The sequence below is a fragment of the Nansenia antarctica genome (assembly GCF_963989245.1).
Source record: "Nansenia antarctica genome assembly, chromosome: 3".
Classification (NCBI taxonomy): Eukaryota; Metazoa; Chordata; class Actinopteri; order Argentiniformes; family Microstomatidae; genus Nansenia; species Nansenia antarctica.
Genome location: NC_137688.1, coordinates 14,007,970 through 14,032,903, shown reverse-complemented (window position 1 = coordinate 14,032,903; position 24,934 = coordinate 14,007,970). Strand labels below are relative to the sequence as shown.

Genomic DNA, 24,934 nt, shown 5'->3' with positions numbered 1-24,934 from the left:
CTATACGGATCCCCATCTAAACTCAGAAAGGCTGAACATTTTAAAATAAAAGTGGGTAACATTAATATCACAAGAAAAGAGGATATTACATACCTGGGCTCCATCTTAGAGGCAAATCTTTCCGGAGATAAAATGGCAGCAAAAGTAATCAAAAAAGTGAACCATAGAACTAGATTCTTGTACAGGATATCCTCACTTGTCAGTAAAAACACACTGAGGACCCTATCAGGAGCTCTCATTCAATGTCACTTCGACTATGCCGTAACATCATGGTACTATAGAACCACAAAGGCCCATAAAACAAGACTCCAGACAGCCCAAAATAAACTGGTTAGGCTTCTGCTAGGCCTCAACCCTAGGACACATCTAACCGCTGCTCATTTTTTGAGCCTTGATTGGCTACGAGTAGTTGACAGAGTGCAGCAGCTTGCACTGGGCCTGGTCTTCAAGATACGCTACACCACAAAGACACCCAAGTACCTGTCAACATACTTCCAAAAAGTGAACAACGTCCACACATACAACACCAGAGGAAGCTCCACGAACCACGTTCAACCGCGTTGCACCACAAACAAGGGGTTAAACTCGTTTGCAAACTATGCAGTAAAAATGTGGAACGCCCTTCCTATAATCTTAAAGGAGTGCAAAACACTGCCCACCTTCAAAACCACTCTCAAAAAACATTTACAGGAGGCTGCAATCCGTAACTGGACCCTCTAAAACAACAAAAACAAAAACAAAAATCTGATTAAAAGACCCGAACTACCCACTGTACATACTTTGTGTTTTGTCCCCCGCCCCCACCTGTGGTGTATGTCCCCACCTGTCCTACCCGATACCTTATGATTTGTTGTATTGTTCTTCCCATGATGGATGTACGTTTATCTTGTAGATAGTAATAGTTATTTGTCTGTATTATCTTGTAGATAGTACTAGTTTTTCTCTTATGTCTGTCTTACATGTAACGATGAATTGAAAATCAAGGACCCCAATTGAAATAAGCCAGTGGCTTTCTTGGGTTTTTATCCTTTTAGTTGACCTTGTATGTAATATGTACTTTCATGTACCTACTTCTGCAAACATTCTAATAAAGTTTTCAATCAATCAATCAAGTCCGTAATCAGCCCATTATTCCCCCTCCAACGGCAGTCTGGCTCCCTCTGCAGGCCAGAACGCGCCATGCTCCCCACAAATGTTTACTTGCATTTTATTAACCCAGTATGCCATATTGGTTTTACATCAGTAGTAGGGATTGGTTTCCCTGACACAGATTAAGCCTAGTCAGAATCTGAATCAGAATCGCTTTTATTACATCTGTGCAAGTACACAAGAGTAAAACATTGTGGCTTTGGTTCCTCAACATTGGCATTGCAGCATTCAGATACAAAAATAATAAAAATAATAAGTAAAGTAAATAAGTAAAATAAATAATCCAACAGTAATAAAGTAATGGTTTTACAGTGGCTTCAATAGTGCAAAACTGCTATGCAAAGTACAATGATATGAAATGCAATATAATACAGTACAGTAGTTAACTAGTCCAGTGGTAATCCAGTAGTGTGCAAGTAGTTATAATAATGTAATATGTACATTTTTGTAGTGTGCGTGGGGTTGGTTTGGGAGTGGCAGTCTTTTGTTTTCTTCCAGTGCATTCCACCAGGAGCCTGATTGCTTGGGGGAAATAGCTGTTTGACAGCCTCTGGGTTTAGCCCAGAGGCTTAGGTACCGTTTTCCCAACGGCAGTAGCTCGAACAGTTTCTGTTTGCAGTGGCTGGGGTCCCTAATAATCCTGAGGGCCTTTCTGACACCGGTCCTTGTAGGTGTATAGATGGAGGGAAGAGGGATGGAGGGATGGTGATGGGGTCTTGTGCCTCCTGCCTCTTCTTTCTGAAGTCCACCACCAGCTCCTTGGTCTTGTCGGCATTGAGAGCGAGGTTATTGGCCTGGCTGTACTGGGCCAGACGGTCAACCTCACTCCTAGGCCGTCTCATCACCGTCAGTGATCAGGCCAATCACTGTCATGTTGCCGGCAAACTTGATCACCGTGTTGGAGCTGTGAGTGGCCACGCAGTCGTGGGTGTACAGGGAGTAGAGGAGAGGGCTTAGTACACAGACCTGGGGTTCTCCTGTGCTGAATGTCAGAGGTCTTAGAGCCCACCTTCACCACTTGTTTACGATCCGACAGGAAGTCCAGTATCCAATTGCATAGGTTGGGGTCGATGCCTAGGTCCCTGAGCTTGCTGTTGAGTCTGGAGGGGACTATAGTGTTGAATGCTGTGTTGAACTGTAGTCTACGAACAGCTTCCTCACATAGGAGTTTCTCTTGTCAAGGTGGGTGAGGGCAGAGTGGAGTGCTGTGGCAATGGCGTCACCTGTCAATCTGTTATTCCGGTAGGTACATTGATGAGGGTCCAGGGTGGGTAGCAGCGTTCTGCAGATCATGACCTTGATGAGCTTTTCAAAGCATTTGTCACTATGGTGGTGAGATCAACATGACACCAGTCATTTAGGCATGTTACCTTGCCCTTTTTCGGTACTGGGATGATGGAGGCTGACTCGAAGCAGGAGGGCACTGTACCCATGGAGAGGGAGAGGTTGAATATGGTAGTGAACACACCAGCCAGCTGATCTGCACACGCTTTAAACACCCGGCCTGGAATTCCATCTGGCCCTGCCGCCTTGCGGATGTTAATGCGTTTGAAAACCTCACGCACGTCTTCCTCGGCGATGGTCGGAGCGCTGGCTGTGTCGTCTACGGTGTGGTCTCTCTGTAGGAGAGGTTTGTGGGGCTCAGTTCAAAGCGGGCGTAGAAGCTATTCAACTCGTTTGGTAGAGAGTCAGTAGTGATGGTTGTGTAGCTGGGACTCTCTTTGAAGTCTGAGATCGTGTGTAGACCCTTCCACATGCTGCGCGGGTTATTGCTGCTTAGCCGTGACTCTATTTCCTTGCCGTAATAGTCCTGTAGTAGGCCTATTACGGCAAAATGACCAAATTACAATCTGTGTCTGGGAAGCCAGCCATTAATGTTAAATGGGACAAAACAGATCCGGGATTTTAACTCACTGCCGAAGAGCGTGCAACCTCCTCCAGATGGATAGGTTACCTCCATTGAAAGCATCTCATTATCAAATGTGTTCATGATGAGTACAAATAAATGTGTAAATCTCTCAAAATTGTGTTAACTGAAAAGTAAGTGGTTAAAATTGGATGACCCTAACCCTTACAGAGACGGAACAGCTGGTGGGTGAGAGAGACAACATGGAGAGTCATTTACTTATTGCTTCCCATGACTTACTGTTGTCTTGACACCATCAGTGTGCATTCCGCAAGGAAACAGATGAGTGTAGGTATAAAGGTGTGAGCGGGGGGATGGGGGAAAAAGGTTTTCAGCCCATCATCGTGGAATCTTTGCCCAGCTAGGAAAGTCATGATGTGTGTGTGTGTGTGTGTGTGTGTGTGTGTGTGTGTGTGTGTGTGTGTGTGTTTGTGCGTGTGTGTACACCTATGTTGTCTGTCTCAGACGAGAGATTGTGTGATATGATATGAATCAGCCCCCGTTTTCCAGTTACACAGCTTCTATTCTTAAACTTCTTGATCAGGTGAGGCAAGCTAATAGGCAAGAAATATCTATTTATATCATACATAAACTTTATGTAACATAATGCTAGATTGAGAGATAAATCATCTATTAATATTGAGGAAGTGGGAGACTCTAAATGCTACCTTCAAAGGCTGTCATCTCACCAAAATTTCCAACTTGTTTTCCACGTTGCCACAGTACCATGAATCAGCATGTAGACACTGTGATGACGAACTGCACAAGTATAATGACCTATATACATACTGACATAATGACCTATATACATACTGAAGCTCTCAATCAGACCAATCCTCCAACCAACAGAACAGTGATTTAGATTTAGAAGCCTCTGTGCGTGGACTTGGGAATTGAATAGAACAGCATAGAATAGAGTAGAGTACTTTATTTCTTATTTAAAGAGGGAATTTGTCTTGCACAATTCGATTGATCTGGCAACAAGCACATATCCTTTCATTCCTGTCCATTAGAGAGTAGTGTTTCCTCTTAATTGACCAAAACTAGTCTCTCACGTCCTACGTTAATAGCGGCTGTAGAGACGGGGACAACTGATTAAGGATGAGAATACTTCTCATATTAAGTGAGATTGCATGACCGCTCTTTATTATTTAGTCCTACTTCATAGTGCTCTAAGCCTGACCTACAGTGTAAGTGCAACATGTAAACTAAATGTTAGGAAGCTGAAAGCTCATTATATATATATGCTTATGTTTAAACTAATCTCCAATCTTATGCAGATGTGTGATCTAGATCTGACTATGATTCAAAAGAGAGAGAAAAATATTTGTGTATGAACAGGAAATTACAGGTTGACAAGTGCGAGAGATAACAATCTCACAGTTGCACCAAAATAGCTGCAACAGGGGGTGTGGGACAGGCCCACTAAAATCTTCTAAGGTTCACTTTTTATAAGCATAGATACTTATAGACTTATAGAGGAGTTCTTTGAGGCCTTAAAAAAAAAGGTTGTAGAGGTTGTGTATGAGTCTGGGATTTAAAAAGATCTCCAAACAATTAGAAATCAGCCATTCCACTGTACGGAAAAGTGGAGAATATTTAAAACAACTGCCAACATGGCCAGGTTAGGCCGTTCTAGCAAGTTCAGCCCAAGAGCAGTCCCCCAAGATGCTTAAAAAACAACAATCTTAAAAATCAACAATCCTAAAATGTCATCACAGGACCTACAGGTAGTTCTTGCTACAGTTGATGTCAAAGCACATCAAAGTGCATCTACCATCAAAAAGAGACTACACAAGTTTGACTTTCATGGGAGGTGTGCAAGGAGAAAACCCTTGCTGTCAATTTCTTTTGTTCATTTCTTCCAGAGAACACCTAGACAAACACAAGGACTTCTGGAACAATGCGCTTTGGACAGAATTATTTGAATTATTATAATTATAGAATTATTTGGGCACAGTAGCAGAAGACATGTTTGGCGGAAACCAACGTTTGAGCACAAGAACCTCATACCAACTGTGAAGCATGGGGATGGAAATGTCATGGTTTGGGGCTGCTTTGCTGTAGCAGGGCCTGGCCACCTCACCATCATAGAATCCACTATGAATTATTTATTCATCATTGTGAGCTGTCCAAAAGTTGAAGCTGAAGCGGATGTGGACCATGCAACATGACAATGACCCAAAACATTCCAATAAATCCACCAAGGAATGGCTCAAAAGAAAGAAATGGAGAGTTCTGGAATGGCGAAAGTCAAAGCCCGGATCTTAATGCTATTGATGCTGTAATTTGAAACGGGCTGTGCATGCAAGACACCCATAAAACAACACACAGCTAAAATAATTCTGCATGGAGGAGTAGGAAAAACGTTCTCCCAGTCAATGTCAGAGACTGGTAGACAGTTATAGGAAAATTGAGGTTATTTCAGCCAAAGGGGGCAACAGCTATTAGGGCATAATGTGTCCTAACGTTTTCCTCAGTAGGAAATCCTTGTTCTATTTTTTGTTAAATAAATGATAACAAAGTTACATTTTCATTGTTTTTGGTTCAATTACATCACCTTTATCTATAGATATTGTTTGAAAGAAGATCAAATATTGATATGTCCATATTTCTTAAAAAAATAACTAAATACTTCATGGGGTGTCCTATTTGTTTTACATGAATGTATAAGCCCATGGATGCAGTTGGAGTATAGAAATCACTTTCATAACAGCTCTTTATGAATGAATGAATGGTCTTTATTGAATGTATTGAATTTATTTACAGACATCAGCATGTTCCAGAAACACTCCACAGTTTAATACCTGCCAGAAAGAAGTCAGAATAGTGCTGACTTGACCTCATGGTTCATCTGAGGGCACCCCCCTGCCAGCTATGATCTCTCTCTCTCTCTCTGTTCTCCCTTTGAACATCCAAGCAGTGGTGGAAATGGGGAACCCACAATAACTTGTTTTTAGTGTTAAAAACACTTCCAACTCCAATTCAATTAACCTCTGGAGCCACCAGGTTTCCCCTAATGAATTAAATAGTGATAGGTTTCCCCTAGTGAAATAATTCAATTTTCACCACTGCCTAGAAACATAACATCACTCTCAGTTTTGACGTGCAATGGCTTTACCTGCAACAGTATCACCACCACACTCCCTTCCCTGTTCAAATGTAAACCCTTATAGTACCACCTGCTGTTTCAATAGTTAACAACCATAATGAATAATATTTCTACAATATAGGTTAGTGGTATATCAAAAGGTAAAGTGGTGGGGATCAAATGTCCCGGTTTGGGGCTTTACTCCCAGATTTGCTTTATGCTGCTCTCTGCTCTTCATGCTCTATGCAGCCTCTTGGTCGATAGTAAATATGAGATGGCAGATTTCCTGGCGGTCTGGTCCTAATGTGTGTGCAAAGTGTGGTTGCAGGTCTTCTGAGCAGAGGCCGTTCTCCAATTGTCCACTGATCTCCTTGTGGAGGGAGGATCCAATGTCTTCTGAAGAGAAAGAAAAAAAAAAAACACACACACACACACTAAAGTCAATGCAATGAAGCTCTTTATTTTCTATCAACTGACAACTTTTCCCCACTATGGATGATGTGCTCACCCATGATGCTTCTCTCTTGCAGGGCCTTCAGTGTGATGGACAATCCTCCCGCATCCGTCAGCTGAAACTCCTCCTCTAATATGTCATCATCACTCCTTGTCAGCTCCAGAGCAGCACGGGCACTTTGGACAACACTCATCACATCCTCTTTTTCCTCCTCCTCCTCCTCCTCCTCCTCCTCTTCCACTTCAAAGTCATCAGGATACTCACCATGGCCCATCCCTCCAAGGCTCACTGCAAACAAAAGGTCGAAGGCAGAGATCAGATCACAAATCTGATGACAGCAATATAGAACATCAGTGATAAAGCAGACAGAAGGCCTGGAGTGTGCAGGCTTTTATTCCAGATCTGTACTAACACATCTGATTCAGCTAATCGACAGCACATTAATTGATTGAATCAGGTGTGTCAGCATTAGCATGGAACAAGACACATGCACGCCCAATAGCTCTCCAGAACCATGGTTGGTGATCCACTGCGATACAATAAAACTAACTTATTCATAAGCGTTTTCATGGTTGCTATTTCTTTCTCTGTATTACCATTGGATTCAATAGACACATCCTCCTTAAGAGAGGTCAACGGAGTGGAGAGTTCCTGCTCTCTGTGTTCCTCCGTAGAGGACCAGCTCTGGTCATCATCAAAGTCCTCAGAGTAGTCAGACTGACCCCCAACACTGACCACATCATCTTCTCCAGTGTCTCTGGGGCAGGCATTAATACTGTCCTCCCTCTCCTTCTCTGTGTGAGAGAGTGTGGGAGGAACTGAGTCTGCTACCCTGTCCCTTTCCCTCCCCTCTGTGCTCTTGTCCCAGCTCTCCTCTCCAGGTGTGCTCCCAGAAACTGAATCTCCTCTGGAAGGATGTATGGATTTGGAATCAAGGTTTAACATTGTCATCTCCCTGTGTTCAACAAACTCTCTGAGATGTTCCTGCACATAGTGAATGCCCAGAATGGCAGAACCAGTGGGTCTATTCTCAGGAGCGGGGCAGAGCATTCCCTGAATCAGAGAGGTGATGTTGTCAGAGTACATGTTGGGCACAGGGCTGTATTCTCCGTTGATGATCTTGTAGAACAAACTCAGGAGGTTTGTGGCAGAGAATGGTGGTTGAAGGGAGCAGATTTCGTACAATAAACAACCCAAAGCCCAGATATCAGACTTGGAGCTGTATGGGACGTCCTGACAAAGCTCAGGACTGAGGTAGCTGGGCGTACCCACACATGTACGAGCCATGTCCACTGTGTCGCTCATTATTTTAGATATCCCAAAGTCTCCCACCTTCACCACGCCTCTCTTTGTTAAAAGCACATTTGATGTCTTGATATCCCGGTGAAGGATTTTTGCTGCATGTATGTAATTAACAGCCATGGTGACTTGTACAAACCACTCCATTATAACCTGTTCTGTGAAGTATTCCCCAGTTTTTCTCTCTTTGACTTTGTCGTCCAGTGTCCCACCATCACAGTAGTCCATGATTATGTAGATAAATCCGTCGTCTGAGAAAGCTTCACTGCATGTTATAACGTGGGGGTGCTTCAGACTCCTGATGATTTCAACCTCTTGTAGGATTGCCTCTTTGGTCCTGGTTTTCCTGGAGTCATCTGCTTGTATTCTTTTCACTGCACACAGGTTCTTGGACTCTACATGCCTCATCAGGAACACATCTGCTGCTGCTCCCCTGCCCAGGAGGAGAATGTTGTCATACATCTCCATGTCATTAAATAGCACAGTACATCAACTATGAGACACATGAATTTAAACCAAAACAAGAGTAGAGCATTACTATTATAATCGTCACCTTGGATCGGTGTTTAGCCTCGTTTCCATAGTAACAGTCTGGCTCGGCCCCGCCTATGTGAATAACAGGACTTTCTATTGGTCAAAATGCTAGGCGGAGATACTGGGTGTGTTCGAAATGGCATACTAGCATACTGCATACTAGCATACTCAATTAGTATATACTGCATACTGCTTACTAAATTCATAATAAGTATGCCAATACCAGCCGACCGAAAATCTAGTATACATTTCTTGCATACTCAAATTTCACATACTCTACAGTGTGAACGCACTGCATACTCAAAATCTACGTCATATCTAGTATGAGTAGTATGCTAGTATGCCATTCCGAACACAGCCACTGACTTCATAAAAACGGAAACATGGAACACCTCTACTTGGTTGAAGCAAGTAACAATACGTTATTTAACTTATTGAAACCGATTTACAAACATCTTCAATTACATACTTACATACAATTGTGTTTTGGTCAATTAGAATCGTGGTAATCAAACAGGGCTTGTTCAACAACATCTAAACGGAACTGCGACTGCGCAGGATATTTATTGTGTCTGCGCAGTTTACCGCACGTTACGGTAACACAGCAGCAACACCAAACTCACAGCACACTGTCTTGCTAGCCTCGGTCCCCTTAGCTCGCTGTCAGTGAACACTTGGCAAACATGCCACCCAAGGGGAAAGGTGGCAAGGGTGGCAAAGGTTGGTGTGAGAATAACATGTTCAAACTTCATTGAGAGATATGCTAGCTAAGAGCAGTCTGTATCAGTGAATGAATGAGTGATTTTAGCTATGCTAGCCTAGCATAACTCTCACCCTGCTCACACGTGACGTTAGAATTATAAGGTTCTATCTCCATTTTTGTCAAAATTTAGTTTTTTACATAATCTGATCCATTAGGTGTTTATTAATGCCTGTGTGGTGTTATTTTTTAAATGTTGACGTTTTTTTTGTTAGTAATTAATAAAATACAAAGGTTCCATCTCACAAAACATACTGGAATGTAAAAACTTTGACGCTCAATATCTCTGAACTGCCCTAAACGGAGATAGAACCTTATAATTCTAAGCTCACGTTTGTCAGTGACTAGCTAGATACACTGTCTGCTACATTGCCCTACACTTCATTTGGTACCGAAGGATATGTCATCATCAACATCATGTCGACTGTCATCATTCAGGTGCCTCTGCCTCGGGAAGTGGGGACACAGACCAGAAAGACAAGACTCCCAAAGGAGGGACTGCTGTGAAGGTAGACAGGAGCTCACTGGCTGTCCCTGACCATGCCACATGCTGGCTACACACTGGATGATGTGCTGGATGACTTATTTAAGCATAGCTATAAAGTCACGTTTTAAATAATGGATGATAGTCATCCAACCCCACCCTCATATTGCTATTTCTTCGACATATATATTCTCATCTATTATTGCGTCTAACTGTAATGGCAGATAATGATGAGCTGGCTGCTGTTAGATCATATTTACTAGCATTTCTTCTAGGGCTAGTTAAGTGAGCAAGTTCATACCACCACTGAAGTCTGTAGTTGGCTTACCATGATCCTGCTCCAAATGTGATGCACATCATTATTTGGCATAACCAAAACGTAATAATGTCTTTCTAATTGTATGCTTAGCCTATGTTTTGTGGTTTTTTCCCAGGTTCGACATATCCTATGTGAAAAACATGGGAAATGTATGGAGGCGATGGAAAAGTTAAAAGCTGGGGTTCGTTTCAGTGAGGTGGCGTCACAGTACAGTGAAGACAAAGCCAGACAAGGAGTAAGAGCACATTTAATCACTTAATCCCTCACCAGATTTTGCTAACTCGCATTATATGTCGTGCACAATCACATACTCATAAGTGATGCTGAAAAGACAATGTAAACACAGCTGATGGTGAATGAGATGCTGCTTATGGCTGCTGTCAGTAAATGATTAATACAAAAATAACTGATCGGATGAAAATCTACCTAATGCCAACATTTTATTTTGGGTATATCATTCTCACTCACAGGCCTTCTGTTTTGTTTTTGTTTTTTTATAGGTCAAATCTGTATAATGTTTTGTTGAGTGATAGTCAAGTCGGAGAACTCCTAATTCTAGCATGATGCTTGAGTTTCTGAGTTGGATGACCATTCAAATAGTTTTTTCACGGTCAGAGTTCTGGGAGTTCCCAGTTGTCATGAATGCACCATTAATAGTGCTTTTCCTGGTATTGGGGGAAATCCACCTCATCCACTACCAATGCCATAAAACATCCACTAGATGGCACAACATTATTATAGTCACATGAAATTCTATTAAAGCACAAAATATTCTTACAAGCGGAAACCCAAATCTTATTTCATTTGCACATACAGTGGGGGAAATAAGTGTTACAATTTCTATAAGCTGTGTAGTTTTATTGAGTTAATACCAATGTCGGGTCTACATTTCATGTGAATAGCTGCAATGGATTTTTTTTTTTTATATATAAGAAATAGTTGATGTGTCGAATACAGTATAACAGTATTGTCTGTTATGTGGGTTTTTCAATTTGTCCTTCGTTGATTCTTACTTCTGGTCAGAAACATAGTTTTTTTTGTCCTGTCCATACCTTCCCAATGTTATTATATCCCAATGTTATTCTGTTTTCTACATATCTTGCATAGCACATTTCAATTGTGTATGTGTTCTTCCTTCGTTGAGAGATCTGTGTGTGTGACTGTTTGTTGTCCTGGCAACGACAGGGTGATCTGGGCTGGATGACAAGGGGGTCTATGGTTGGACCCTTCCAGGACGCAGCCTTCGCCTTGCCTACCAGCACCATGGACAAACCGGTGTATACAGATCCTCCTGTCAAGACCAAGCATGGCTACCACATCATCCTAGTGGAGGGCAAGAAATGACACAGGAAACAATCCCCCAACACATACTTCACTCTGACAATGGGACACCCAGGGTTTTGTGGACGCTTTTCAGATGGATCAGATCGTTTTGTTTTTGCAGTTTTTCCCCTATTACCGGTAATTGCATCAGTGTTTGAGGAGAGATTTTGGTGACTGATATTTACAATAATTGTTAAGAGTTTGTGTACTTACTACAGTACATAAAACAAAGTGATATTGTTAATATTCAATAAATACAAAATCTAAACAATTATCAGTGTGTGTATGCCCTTTGAGTTGTTTCAGTGTTGTAGAAATGGACTTTCACATAAAGGTTTCTAGCCCTCTGTCACTACAAGATGCATGATGCAATAATGTATTTAAACACCCTGGTTTGACACTCTTCATCCATATGCCACAATATTAACAGAGTTTATATTAGATCGTTTTTAGTCAGTAACAGAAATAGCCTTTACATTTTTTTATGACGCTTTACATACAAAATGGGAGACACAACATGCAACAACAACAACCACAGCACAAACAACACAAATCAACAAGGACCAAGGTTCATGACAAGACCCAGGAAGTGACCCCAGCACGCTTCGGCAGCCCATTGGCTCAGAAATATGGAATCAGATGACGCAGTGTTTCCGGGTTCCCTTTGAGTGGTCGCGATCATCGCCGAAGGTAACTCTCGGTCATTTCCCTTTGGCATGAGGGAGACGTCGAACGATCAGGCTTGGCAGCTCAAGGTAAGATCGTAACAAGCTTTGCCAGATAACACATAGTATCACTATGCTTGTTGTTGGGCACAGTAATCGTATTATTACCACCCTTATCCGTACGTGGATAATTAGAGTACATTTTTAGGGGCAATATTATACCCGTCTCCATGCGTCTATTTAGCCGGGTGGTGTTTAAATTTAAATGATCGATGACATGTCGCTGTCATTCAGACTTGTCACGTTGTTGTATGGCTTGTATGCCTCCACGTCAACAGTTTGGCACAGATCGATAGATGCTGGATCAGGATTCGTGCCTGGGAGACTTGTATTTTTTTGAATAATGTCAAACATACAGAATGTCTACTGTCAAACTTTCCTTTTGTTAGGTATGTTTCTTACTACAGTTGATGAAGATGCTGGTTTGATTGCTTTTCAAGCTTCGTCAGTGGGGCCCTCCTCCTTCAATAAGTTGATCGCATCTCTGCATGACGTACTGAAGTGGAATGAGTGTGATCACTGTACTCTCTCCACTGTCAGTGTGACACTCTTCTTGCATCATGAATTGATGATGAGTGCTGCTGATATGCATCATGAACTAGTCTATCTTTTCTTTTCATAGCATCACAGCAGGCCATGAACACAGACAATACTGTTGTTGTTGTTGTTGTTGTTGTTGTTGTTGTTGTTGTTGAAAGATATCATATCAGCTGCACTGTATGCATGTAGATAACACTGATTGTGGATATAGATTACTGACAGACAAAGTAAATGTTGTCTCTATCTCATAGGGGTGTAACTCAAGCAAACGCTTTTCAAGGGTTCGAAGTCTAAGCCTGTCATAATAATGGGGGTAATGGGATCATGAGTATCCATCCAGGTTTCAGCCTTCTGGTCCCCCCCCTGGCTGAGAGCAGCCTGGAGTGGCCTGTAGCCTGGCCTGTAGCCTGGCCTGTAGCCTGGCCTGTCGCCTGGCCTGTCGCCTGGCCTGTCGCCTGGCCTGTCGCCTGGCCTGTCGCCTGGCCTGTCGCCTGGCCTGTCAGTGGGGTGAGCAGGGAGACTGATGTCATTGGTTGCCTGTGGCTCGATCCTCTCTAGTCTAATGTGCTGTTGCCATTGTGGGTTCTCTGGTCACTGGTGGATGTGTCTCAACAATACCCATCTGTGGTGTCCATTCCTTTTCTCCTCTCTTTTTATGATCAATGAAAGGTGACACTATTGGATATTACAATGAGCCGATCCATTGTTTTGTACCTCCCCTGGTTTTCACGACATGTACGACATGTACGACCTGTCCTACCCTTCTCTACCAGGCCGTTGAGCCTTTGTATAGGCTACAGATCATAGGATTAGGAACAGAGGTGGGGTGATTGTTGTACCCAGGAAGAGGGAGGTGACCGATGAGTCAGCCTTAAGAGTGAATGCAAAATTCAATTTGTCTTTACTGCCTGCTGTCTTTCATCAGTGAATCATCACACGTCCGTCTAGAGTTGGCCACCTTTAACTTAAGAGAGAGGTATGTGTGTGTCTCAATTTCTGACTTATTAAATGCTGTTGCTTGTAATATTAAAATGGTAATAGGATCAGGCTAAATCAAGATTTGGTATGATTATTTTATTTATTTATTTTTTTTTTTTGGGCCTGAACATTAGAGGAAGGGTGAAATTGAATCATCAAAGAATCTTCTTTGATTCGTCTCCGGTGACTGACTGCTGATATGGCTGTAAACAACCATGTGGTTAAACAGTTCTGTTTTGGACATTAGCTATCTAGTTTCTAGAAAACCTTGCAACTTCCTCTTTAATGCTGCAGCATGTGACGGGGCAGGCTCTACTCTTGGGAGCAGAGATCAGAACAGAGGTCAAAACAACAGAGAGGACTAAGACAAAAACGTAGCCTATTTAGCCTTTCCCCTGCTTAAATTCTCACACATAGAAAACATGTCTTTGTTGTTCCAACTAGGTGGTCTAATCTGTCTGGATCAAGTCGAGAGGAGCCATCGTCCGCCCAGCATCAACCCAACAACAGTCCTCTGTATTTCTGGATTCCTCTCCTACTGTATCAAGTTATACCCCCCCGAGGTCCCCCCTCCTAGTCTGACTCCTCTTACCTGGCCCCCTCCTGTCCCTCCCTCCCCCCCTTCCATCTCTGAGGGCCACTATGGGTCTCCAGAGGGACTTTCACTCCCTCCTTTTGCTGCCTTTACACCTGCTGGTGTGGCTGTACTCCTTCCTCTCCTTTCTGCCCTGGTACTTCATCACCGGGGCAGGGCAGAGGAAAGCTCTGTCCCAGAGGGTCAAGGCCCGGTCCACCTCCGGCCGGAGAGAAGGGCCCTACCGCTCCGTGGACCGGTTCCAGTCCCTGGCCACAGAGGATATCCCTGGCAAAGACACGCTGGACAAGCTGTTTGAACACGCCGTGCAGCGCTTCGGACAGGCAGACTGTCTGGGGACACGAGACTTGCTGAGCGAAGAGAACGAACCCCAACCCAGTGGGAAGGTCTTCAAAAAGGTATGTGTCAGAGGGGGGGGGTCTCTGGTCAAAAGGAATGTCAGTGTTTCCTCCAGGATTTTTCACATTAGTGGCGGGGTGGGGACGTAATTTCACCCAAAAATAGAGGGTGGCAATTTTTTTAATTTTTTTTAAAATAGAGGTTAAGTCATTAAAGCCGAGCAGGTGATTTTATATAGAAGGTGATCAAATGCCAAGATATCCTACAGCTGCAGCAGAACATGCGGAACGCGCATACAGCACTGAACATCGGTTGCCGTATAATATACTGTACATGTGACTGACAGATACGCCCAAGACACTGACACACGCAGAAAGATCATCAGCTCATCGAATATGAAGTACACGAGAGATAATCAGCTCATCGAATATGAAGTACACAAGAGTAGAGTACACATGGAACCGGGAACGCGGATACAGCACTGAACAACATCCGTAGAATATAAACTTGTGAATGACAGTCACATACACACACACACACACGCACACACAATGAAAGATCATCAGCTCATCAATACGAAGTAGGCCTACATGAGAGTACACGCACAAAACCGACTAACGTTACTCACTAACTGTTTACACAAGTAAAATCACAGTGTGACAGATTCGGTAAACAACCAACAGCAAGGTAATGCATCAGCTGAGTTAAAGAAAACCAATTCTTACCTTTAATGACAGCGACATGAACCCTGTTTACCCGTACCTCCGCCGTTCTGTTCGTGATGATTTTAGAGGCAATAGATTATTTTTGCCCTGTAATTAGACCATGCGACCCCACCTTGTGTCTCTTATTGTCCAAATGTTCCCCGAATTTTAGCTGCATGTTTTTCCAGCATGTAAATCCGTTGTCAATAAAAATTCGACTCCCCTTCTTTCCCCCTGCCAATACTGTGTCGTTTGACATTTACCAATGTTTATGCTATGAATAGTTCGAAGCTTGCGTTAGGTGCGAGGCTGCTCGGTTAACCCATTAGCGGGAACATTATTTGTTTCACAAAATAGGCTGATTTAGTTGACCATGAACATCAGAGACTACATTACGAATGTTCATTAAAATACTTGTATACTGAGCACTGGTATAAGAACATGAACCAGAGAACAGCAGTAAATCTAGCTTCAATCTGCTTTTTTTCTGTTCTCCGGTCATAATAACTGAATGAATTAGTGGCGGAGAAAATTCATTCGTGGCGGCCCGCCACAAATGAATGCATATAGAGGAAACACTGAATGTAGTACTTGGGTGATAAATGTGAGATTTGAGACGCAGCCAGTGACTCTTCTCTCTCTCTCTCTCTCCCAGCTCATTCTCGGGGAGTATCGTTGGCTGTCCTATCAGGAGGTCGACTCTGTCGTCAGTTGGCTGGGCAGCGGGCTGGCAGCGTTGGGTCAGCAGCCCAAAAGCACCGTGGCCATCTTCTGTGAGACCAGAGCTGAGTGGATGATCACTGCCCAGGCCTGCTTCAGACGCAACTTCCCATGTGAGTGGCAGCAAGCCAGCAACAGGAGGAGGGATGGGCTGAACTTGTGTAGACATCCGTTTGATCATACATGGAAGTAAGTGTTTTATGACACAAATACTCATGCATTTGATGTTCGGCCCCACCTGTACAGTGGTGACATTCTACGCCACGTTGGGAGAGGAGGCGGTGGCGTACGGACTGAACGAGACCGGAGTCACCCATCTCATCACAAGCGCGGAACTGCTGGAGACCAGACTGAAGGTGAGCTACGGTAGAACTTAGAACCTTCTGATCTTGAGCATAGAATTTAGAACCTCCCCATAGATTACCCCCCCGCCCCCACACCCCTACAGTACAGACGTAATTACACACCTGTCTGTTGACATTGTGATATAGAGATGTGTCATTAGGTGAAGTGTTACCATGTCCTGGTACCAGCCCTGTCCTCCCTCTGTCCCCAGCGCGTGCTCCCCCAGATCCCCAAGCTGAAGCATGTGATCTACGTGGACAAGAGGACGGTCTGTACGGAGGAGTACCCCCCAGGCGTAACCATCCACAGCATGGAGTCAGTACAGGAGCTGGGGGCACAGCCTGACAACCGTGAGTCACACACCTCAATACTGCATCGATGAACTTCCCCAGAGTCTGGGAAACTTTCCCAGAGCAGACATATAATACAGTATAGTATAACTGGAAAAAAATAACAAAAAAACAAAAAAAAACACTCAATGCTAATCTGACTATCAACACCTGGCAGAAAAACCAGAACTTTTTCATCATTTGGTGATAATCCTCTTCCAAAGCTAAAGCTTCTCACAGATTTGGAGGGAAAGACAACTGTGAAGTATTTAGCCAAAGGCTGTCTCTCTTCCAGTGAGCAGGGCGGTGGTGAAGCCCCTGCCTTCGGACCTGGCGGTAGTGATGTACACCAGCGGTTCTACGGGCCGGCCCAAAGGAGTCATGATCGTACACAGCAACATTGTCGCTGGCATGACGGGCCAGTGTGAGCGAATCCCCGGCCTAGGGTGAGTATTAGTGAGGCCAAATGGGTCTGTCTGCCCAGGGGCAAGCCCGCAACCCTCAACACCACCTGAACGCTCGTCCCTGAACGCTAACTGTAGACAACCCCTCAACACTATGTGCTACATGCAATTAGGGTTGCCTTGTCATGTGTTTTTGTGTATATATCGTGTTCTCTTGTTACATTTACATTGACATTTTTGGCATTTAGCAGACGCCTTATTCCAAAGCGACTTACAATCGATACATTAGACTAAGACTAAAAGAAGAAAGAAAGAAAGAAACGTTTTTTTTACACTGGAGAAACAGTAGACATTTTAGGAAACACAGTGCTGGGGGATAGTAGATGTCTCAGTTGTCTCTTGTTGCCTTGTGACATTATGCTTTGACGAAAAGAGCTTGAAAAATCTAATATCTTCGAAGGTTGCCGTCCAGAACCTCTTCTTTCATATACCTCTCAACACCATCTAACCCCCTCTCCTGTTTTCTCAACACCATCTAACCCCCTCTCCTGTCTTCTCAATAGTGATGTTACGTTCGACGCAGTAGTCACGACACGGCGTCGATCTTCCGACGCAATGTGCATCGATACAAATGTATCGATGCTTGTGTCAATTTGGCAAAAACCACGTGATTACTCGAACGAAGCTTCGTACGTCACACACACACCTCTGACCGATGTGTCAATCATTCCGCGAACGAGGCAGTGTTCCAAGTTTCGTACTGCATAAAATGACGTGGAACTCACTCATATTCGAAGGTTGTAGTCCGAGTGGAGACATACGGACGCTAGACAGAATCCATTTATTGACAGAGACAGAGATAGAAATAGACAGGAGATCGGTAGATATTGATAGATCGATAGAGAACATAAAAGATAGTAATAGACTCATAATTGCAGGGGGAATGTCCCTGTAAGTAGCTTTTGGATTAAAAGCGTTTGCTAAATGACTAATTCTATTCTATTCATATAAAAAATGGACACAACAGTTGCATTTATTTATTTATTAATATATGTATTTATTATAGTCTACTAGACACACCAACATTTAAGACTACATATATGGCCACATACACATCGACACGGTTTGTCACAGCACCTTTATTGAACAAGACATCACAGATGACGGTGGGCTTATTGTATTTTGACTTGTGAATCAGTCGATACAGCCGCCATACCATGACCTGACCAGCAGATAGCATTATGGAGCTGCTGTATCGACTGCATCGATAGATCGACACTTTTTCCAACACAATTGTGTTGAATGTGTCAATGCTTCAAAAGCTTCGTTTCCCCCATCACTACTTCTCAACACCATCTAACCCCTTCTCCTGTCTTCTCCCAGGCCCAAGGACACGTACATCGCCTACCTGCCTCTGGCCCATGTGCTGGAGATGACCGCAGAGATCTCCTGTGTGACGTACGGCTGTCGGATCGGCTACTCCTCTCCCCAGACTCTCTCAGACCAGGTCATATGATAACTACTCCCCTACCCAGACCCTCTCAGACCAGGTCATATGATAACTGCTCCTCTCGCCCTCTCAGACCAGATAATGCATTATAGTGAAGCAGCCTTTTGTCTAACTTCTGAAAGACTTGTGTGCACTGTACATGCAGTCTGGTGTTTCATACTGTGGGGGGGGATTAATTCTCAGGAGACCAGGGTGTCAGATGGATACAGGTGTTTATTTATCATAACAAAAACCCAGAGTTGGTTCTGCAGAAAAGCAACTAAGCTGATACATTCATACATCATTATTATAGACAGTGTCATATGAGGCGTATTGGTTGTCACAGGGCCTCAGATCACTGATTGGCTGTTGTCAAGGTATGAGTAGATTTGACTTGTTGTCACAGTAGATGTGAGGACCACACCTCCACCATTTATTGATCCAATCTGATTTCAACAATGTGGCACAATTTAGTGATGATTCCCCCATAAGCCTCTGCTGTTTCCCTGGGTCATGACGACCCTGCTTATCGTGATCAGTGATCACATGTCCCAAGGCCATGTCAGAAGCTTGATAACAACTTGATACACATTTAATCATTTACATATCATTTCATTCATGAAAGTGAGACACAAGTTCCGCCGCCGCCGCCGCCGCCGGGGCACCTGCTTGGCCGTCCTTGTGCGGGGCCTTTGTGGTCTGTGTTTGCTTGGCTGGGCTGGGTGTGCTGGTGGTGGGGCGGGCTGGGTGTGTGGGGCGGCGGGGGCTCCCCGGGGGGGGTGTGGGGGCCCACCGCTGGGTGCTGGTAGGCAAACTGGCTAGTAGTCGCTCTATGTGTAGAGGGCTGCAAGGGAATTTTCCTGGCTACATAGTGTACAGGTTTTTACTTTTGCCTGCTTGCGGCTCTGTCAGTATTGATTGATTGATTGATTGATTGACTGAGAATGTTCATTATGTGAAGCGCATTGAGTTGCATCTTGTAAGAAATGCGCTATACAAATACAATTTGATTTTAATTTATTTGATTATTGTTCATGAATATATGTAGATCAGTATGATTTTTTTCCCACCACAATACATTTAACCGTGAATGGTTTATGCTTTTTCGAATCATAGGACTGAGAGTCTAATGGATAGAGTGTTGAGGGCTCATTCTTTCATTGTCCATCAGCACCATTTGTGTTCCTGTCTGGTGTTGATGTTCTCTCCTCTGTCTGGTGTTGATGTTCTCTCCTCTGTCTGGTGTTGATGCTCTCTCCTCTGTCTGGTGTTGATGCTCTCTCCTCTGTCTGGTGTTGATGTTCTCTCCTCTGTTCCTCCTCTGTTTCCCATCAGTCCACCAAGATAAAGAGAGGCAGTCGAGGAGACAGCTCTGTGCTCAAACCAACCCTGATGGCAGCAGTACCGGTAGGAAAGACGTCCACTTCCACTTCCACCCTTTCTCTCAATCTCTACCTGCCTCTCTCCCAAATCTCTCTCTCTCTCTCTCTCTTACTCTCTCAAACTGTTCCTCTTTTTTGTTTGTTCTCTGTTCTCTTCAAAAACAGAGAAGCTACTATTATACTATATTGTGCTTTTCTTTCTTGCAACTAAACTATTCTGTAACTATACTCTATAACTATTATGTATAAGTCAGTATCCCAAACCCCCCTCCCACATAAATACACACACATACACACACACACACTTCCCGCACACCTATTCCCAATATCAGTTGGTCTTTCTTGTAGCAGATAATAGATCCTTAAGTGTTTGCTTGTTTGCTTTGAACCAGGAAATCATGGATCGCATTCACAAGAATGTGATGAGCAAAGTGCAGGAGATGAGCTACGTTCAGAGGACGCTGTTCAAACTGGCCTACAACTATAAACTGGAGCAAATAAAGAGGGGCTACGATGCACCACTCTGCAATGCGTAAGAACACACTCATTCCCTTAAAAACTGCTTTCAGGTCAGGATGTTCTAACTCGCATGCAGCACTATAACACTATAGCACTATAACGTGGTACTGTATGTATCAGGGGAGGCTGGTGGAGGTAGAAATCGGAGGATGGGGCTCATTGGAATGCGTGGAACAGAATGAGGAACGATATCAAACACAGGTGTTTGATAACCATTCTGGTGTCCATGCTAATAATGAGGTGTGTTGTTAACACACTGCAGTAGGGCTGGGTTCAAAAAATCGATTTCCCGATTCTGAATCGATCTTCATTAAATGAGCGATTATCGATTCATAAATCCCGAGATCGATCTTTTATTTATTTATTTTTTATTTTATTTTTTTGCTTGCAGCTTCAACCCGCAACGAGATCTCGTGGCCAGATCTCGCGCTACAATAATTTATCATATCTCACGCAACGTGAGGTCTCAACACTAAAATCTAAAAACATGGCGATGGCAGGGACACTCAAGTCACCACCAGGCTTAAAGTCAGATGTCTGGGATTTAAAAAATGTGACGATAGAGATGAGCTGGACAAAAGCAAAGTCATATGTAAATAAAAAGTACATTCATGTAACTGCTTTGGAGTCAATTCATTGATATGTTTAACAATGCTACATGTTATAGGGTTCCTTGAACCATTTATAGCATTAGTTCGGAGAATCTCTTTCATATTCAAGCAAAAAATGTATATTGTAACTAGATCGAATCGGAATCGAATCGAATCGAATCGTGAATCGAATCGAATCGGGAGCTGTGAATCGGAATCGAATCGTTTTGGGAAATCAGTGGCGATACCCAGCCCTACACTGCAGTGTTCTGAGGGTCTGTGTTGTTCCGTGCGTCTGTCCAGGCTGTTGTTCCATAAGGTACGGCGGCTGCTGGGAGGACGGTTGAGGATGATTCTGTCTGGAGGGGCGCCCCTCTCCTCCGCCACTCAGAGATTCATGAACGTGTGTTTCTGCTGTCCGGTGGGTCAGGGCTACGGACTCACCGAGACCTGTGGCGCCGGCACTATCACTGAGGGTAAGGTGGAGAGAGAGAGGGAGAGAGAGAGACAATGAGGGGGAGGGAGGGAGGGAGGGAGGGAGGCAGGCAGGCATAGATTTGTTTTTCCCATGCTGACTGATGTATAGACAATTCACTTACTTAGACAAATGTACTTGTACATGTAAAATGTAGCGAGGGATGGAGAGGACGGGGAGAGGAGAATGTTTGCTCTTTCTCCACCTTCATGTTTAACGGTTGTGTTTCTTGTGTTCCAGTGGCGGACCACAGCACGGCTCGGGTAGGAGCACCTCTCCTCTGCTGTGAGGTCAAGCTTAGGGATTGGCTGGAAGGTACGGAACATGAACATCTACACCTCACATGGGATTCACCTTCACATAATAACATGTCTTATTAACATTTGCCGACAATGTTACCTGTCGCTATAAAAATCGAATCTGTTTTAAAATATATATATATATATATATAGTTTCTTGAATGTTACAGGAAAGACATTGATTTTAGGTTTACCTGTGTCAAAGCTCTAGGTTCTAGGCCCTGGACAATCTAGACAATTTGATGGCAGCTACTAGATTGTAATCAAGTGCAATACTGAAACACAACTGTGAACATTTCAAACCTGCAAACTGCGACACTTTAAATGAATGTGCAATAACACTATGTGCAATATGACAACCCTCGGGTACATAAGGTTCAGAGATAGGAAATGTTAGAATAGGTATAGCATAGCATAGAGTACAGCACAGTGTTTTATTTGTATAGTTATAGTATAGTGGATAGTGTACATAGCCTTTATTTATGTAAACCAGCTCTTTTCCCTTCTTGTTTTTAGTTTTTTTTCCTAGCACCAGGGGATCCCCCCCTCCCAAATTTCGTTGTTTGGTACCTGTACTATATCAATGACAATAAAGACCATTCATTCATTCATTCATTCATGTTCATGTTTTCAGGTGGCTACACCAAACAGGACAAGCCCAACCCACGAGGGGAGGTACTGATTGGTGGTCCCAATGTAACCATGGGTTACTATAGAAACGAGAGTAAGGATCATGACTTCTTTGTGGATGAAAAAGGACAGCGCTGGTTCTGTACAGGGGATGTAGGAGAGGTCCACCCAGATGGCTGTCTGCAGATAGTGGGTATGGAACACTGCACTGTGTGTGTGTCATTGTATTTTACTTATGAATTTCAAAATATGACTTTTTGTTTCATTGCTCTTTGTGTCTGTCTGTGTGTCTCTCAGACCGTAAGAAGGATCTGGTCAAACTGCAGGCTGGGGAGTACGTGTCTCTGGGTAAAGTAGAATCTGCGCTGAAGAACTGCTCTCTTGTCGACAACATCTGTGCATATGCAAACAGGTGAGTCTGAGCCCCCAGGCACTGATCTCAGATGGGCTTCGTGCTTTACCTTTATGGCTAAGGTCAGGGTTTAGAGAGAATAAACAGATCCTGGATCTCTGCCTTTGGACAGCTCTTAAGTGGAACCTCTATTTCCCCATCTCTTGTCTGCAGTGAGCAGAACTATGTGATCAGCTTTGTGGTTCCCAACCAGAAGAGGTTAACGGAGTTGGCCAAACAGAGGGGTGTGGAAGGAACATGGGAGGTGATCTGTACCAACTCTGTTATGGAGAGAGAGGTCTTGAAGGAGATCAAGGAGGTTGCCAATTCCAGTAAGAGCGTCTGATTACAGATTATGTTTATTTGTATTTCATTAACGTCTTTATCTGCTTTGGGGAAGACCTTTGACATTGTTCGAGATTTGTATTAGTGAGGTCACTGGATTACAGCACAAACAACATACTGTGATGATAATGAATGATGAGAAAATTGTGAGGAAGATGTTTCAAGGTAGCACAACAGAACCGTAACCTCTCTCTCTCTCTCTCTCTCTCTCTCTCTCTCTCATCCCTTCAGTTAAACTCCAGCGGTTTGAGATCCCTATGAAGGTCCACCTGAGTCCTGAGCCGTGGACCCCAGAGACCGGCCTTGTTACTGACGCCTTCAAGCTGAAGAGAAAAGAGATCAAGAACCATTATCTCACCCACATAGAGAGAATGTATGGGGGAAAGTAGAGACTCTACCTAAAGCCAAAGTCGCCATCATTCCACTTATTTGGTGTATATATAAAGAATATTACAATTAGCCATTTCTGTGTGCTAATTATGTATGTATTCGAAAATGCACATTCCAACACGCAGCTACAGTTGTATAGAAATGAACAGTGCTGCACTCCTTTGTCGTCCATAGAAAGAGACACTTGGCTGTTTGTATTTATTTGTAGATTTAGTTATTGAGAAACAAAGCTTGAAGCATGGTGTGTAAAGAGCTGACCCAGCTTTATAGAGATGCACACGAGTCCTATACCTTCAACAACAACTAAATAGAACCACCCATTCTAAGGAAACACATAACAGTGCTTAACTGCCACCACTTGAACCTCTTCTTGAAACCTTTTTAACTGTTTTGTAACAATGGTAATTAGGATATCAGAGTATCCTCTCTTTGTTCTGTAAACATATTGCTGTTTCTGGTTGAATGGTATGTAGTGATTGTGGGTAAAAAAGTGAGCTGTGTTAGTTGAAGAACTCTGCTGCCCTCCGGTGGTACTCCAAAAGTACTGATGTGACTACTGTGCCTTCTACTGCCCTCACTCTGCGGTGTCTAGAAAGATGCATGTAGCATCCGCCCAAAAGGCAGATGACTCATTTCATGAATGGTTGAACACCCACTACGGTTTGTTCCGGTGCATTCAAACACACCTTGATCTTGAGGTGGATGCCGACAGAACAAAGTTGACCGTGGGACTTGAAAACAGGAGTCACACCTTGTCTCGTGGGGTTTTTCTTTTTCTTTGATTTCCCCAAATAATTTTTTCCCCTAACCTGCCATGATGTTGCTTTGTTGTACGCATGTTATTGATGATTTGACTGTCAAACCAAATGTCAACATCTAGATGACTCAGGAAATGTAGAATAGCAGTTATTTATTACAATGTATGAAATTGGCGAGGAGTATTTGTATGGCGTACCTGCACTATTACCAGTAGACCTGTATCCTCCTGTGTGCACCTTGACTTATTCCAGAGAATGCACGGCAAAAGAACCCATAACAATACTCTGAGCATACTCTCCTAAATAGGCAATACAAGGTTTATGTCCTACTGTAATTCAGTGCATATTTTACCTTAGAACCCTAAGTCAGTGTGCAATTTGGTAACCCAGGAAGGTTAACTGTACTCTTGTGTTACTTTTATACCTATTTGTAGGTGATTTCCATGCCTAAGGGTTCAAAGTAAATGTTCATGAAGTTAATGGACAGTAAGATATAAATATAAATTAACATTCAGAGTCCAGTGCATTTGCTTCTGAGTACTTCTTGTGATGCTGTTATTTATTTCATAATCACTATCACATGCTTTGTGAGAAATTGTAGTGAATAAATGTTATTTTGTATTCACACCACTTTCTTGTTCATGCAGTTATTTTATTACAAAATAGTT

At 43.3% G+C, this 24,934-nt stretch overlaps 2 protein-coding genes across 3 annotated transcripts; both read left to right on the top strand.

Annotated features, from left to right (window-relative positions):
• Positions 1–9,020: 9,020 nt before the first annotated feature.
• pin4 (protein (peptidylprolyl cis/trans isomerase) NIMA-interacting, 4 (parvulin)) lies at positions 9,021–11,533 on the top strand. Its single transcript, XM_080527788.1, has 4 exons — positions 9,021–9,153; positions 9,632–9,702; positions 10,112–10,231; positions 11,182–11,533. Exons 1-4 carry the CDS (start codon positions 9,117–9,119, stop codon positions 11,338–11,340), a joined length of 387 nt encoding a protein of 128 aa, XP_080383914.1. The 5' UTR covers positions 9,021–9,116; the 3' UTR covers positions 11,341–11,533.
• Positions 11,534–12,035: 502 nt separating this feature from the next.
• Positions 12,036–24,879, top strand: acsl4a (acyl-CoA synthetase long chain family member 4a). 2 transcript variants are annotated; one of them, XM_080526080.1, is made up of 15 exons: positions 12,036–12,074; positions 14,007–14,555; positions 15,856–16,033; positions 16,167–16,276; positions 16,477–16,615; positions 16,890–17,040; positions 18,382–18,505; positions 19,823–19,894; positions 20,262–20,401; positions 21,282–21,454; positions 21,694–21,768; positions 22,387–22,575; positions 22,680–22,794; positions 22,948–23,105; positions 23,350–24,879. In XM_080526080.1, exons 2-15 carry the CDS (start codon positions 14,205–14,207, stop codon positions 23,505–23,507), a joined length of 2,133 nt encoding a protein of 710 aa, XP_080382206.1. In that variant the 5' UTR covers positions 12,036–12,074; positions 14,007–14,204; the 3' UTR covers positions 23,508–24,879. The 2 variants fall into 2 exon arrangements, with proteins under 2 accessions (XP_080382206.1, XP_080382207.1); XM_080526081.1 differs by lacking the exon at positions 12,036–12,074 and adding an exon at positions 13,518–13,560.
• The last annotated feature ends 55 nt before the right edge of the window (positions 24,880–24,934 follow it).

Excerpts from the sequence above, each read along its gene's own strand:
- acsl4a (XM_080526080.1), top strand. The coding sequence starts at position 14,205 with ATGGGTCTCCAGAGGGACTTTCACTCCCTCCTTTTGCTGCCTTTACAC. Across the intron at positions 14,556-15,855 it reads GTGGGAAGGTCTTCAAAAAG|CTCATTCTCGGGGAGTATCG; the intron begins GTATGTGTCAGA and ends TCTCTCTCCCAG. Across the intron at positions 16,034-16,166 it reads CTTCAGACGCAACTTCCCAT|TGGTGACATTCTACGCCACG; the intron begins GTGAGTGGCAGC and ends CCACCTGTACAG.
- pin4 (XM_080527788.1), top strand. The coding sequence starts at position 9,117 with ATGCCACCCAAGGGGAAAGGTGGCAAGGGTGGCAAAG. Across the intron at positions 9,154-9,631 it reads AGGTGGCAAGGGTGGCAAAG|GTGCCTCTGCCTCGGGAAGT; the intron begins GTTGGTGTGAGA and ends GTCATCATTCAG. Across the intron at positions 10,232-11,181 it reads AAGACAAAGCCAGACAAGGA|GGTGATCTGGGCTGGATGAC; the intron begins GTAAGAGCACAT and ends TGGCAACGACAG.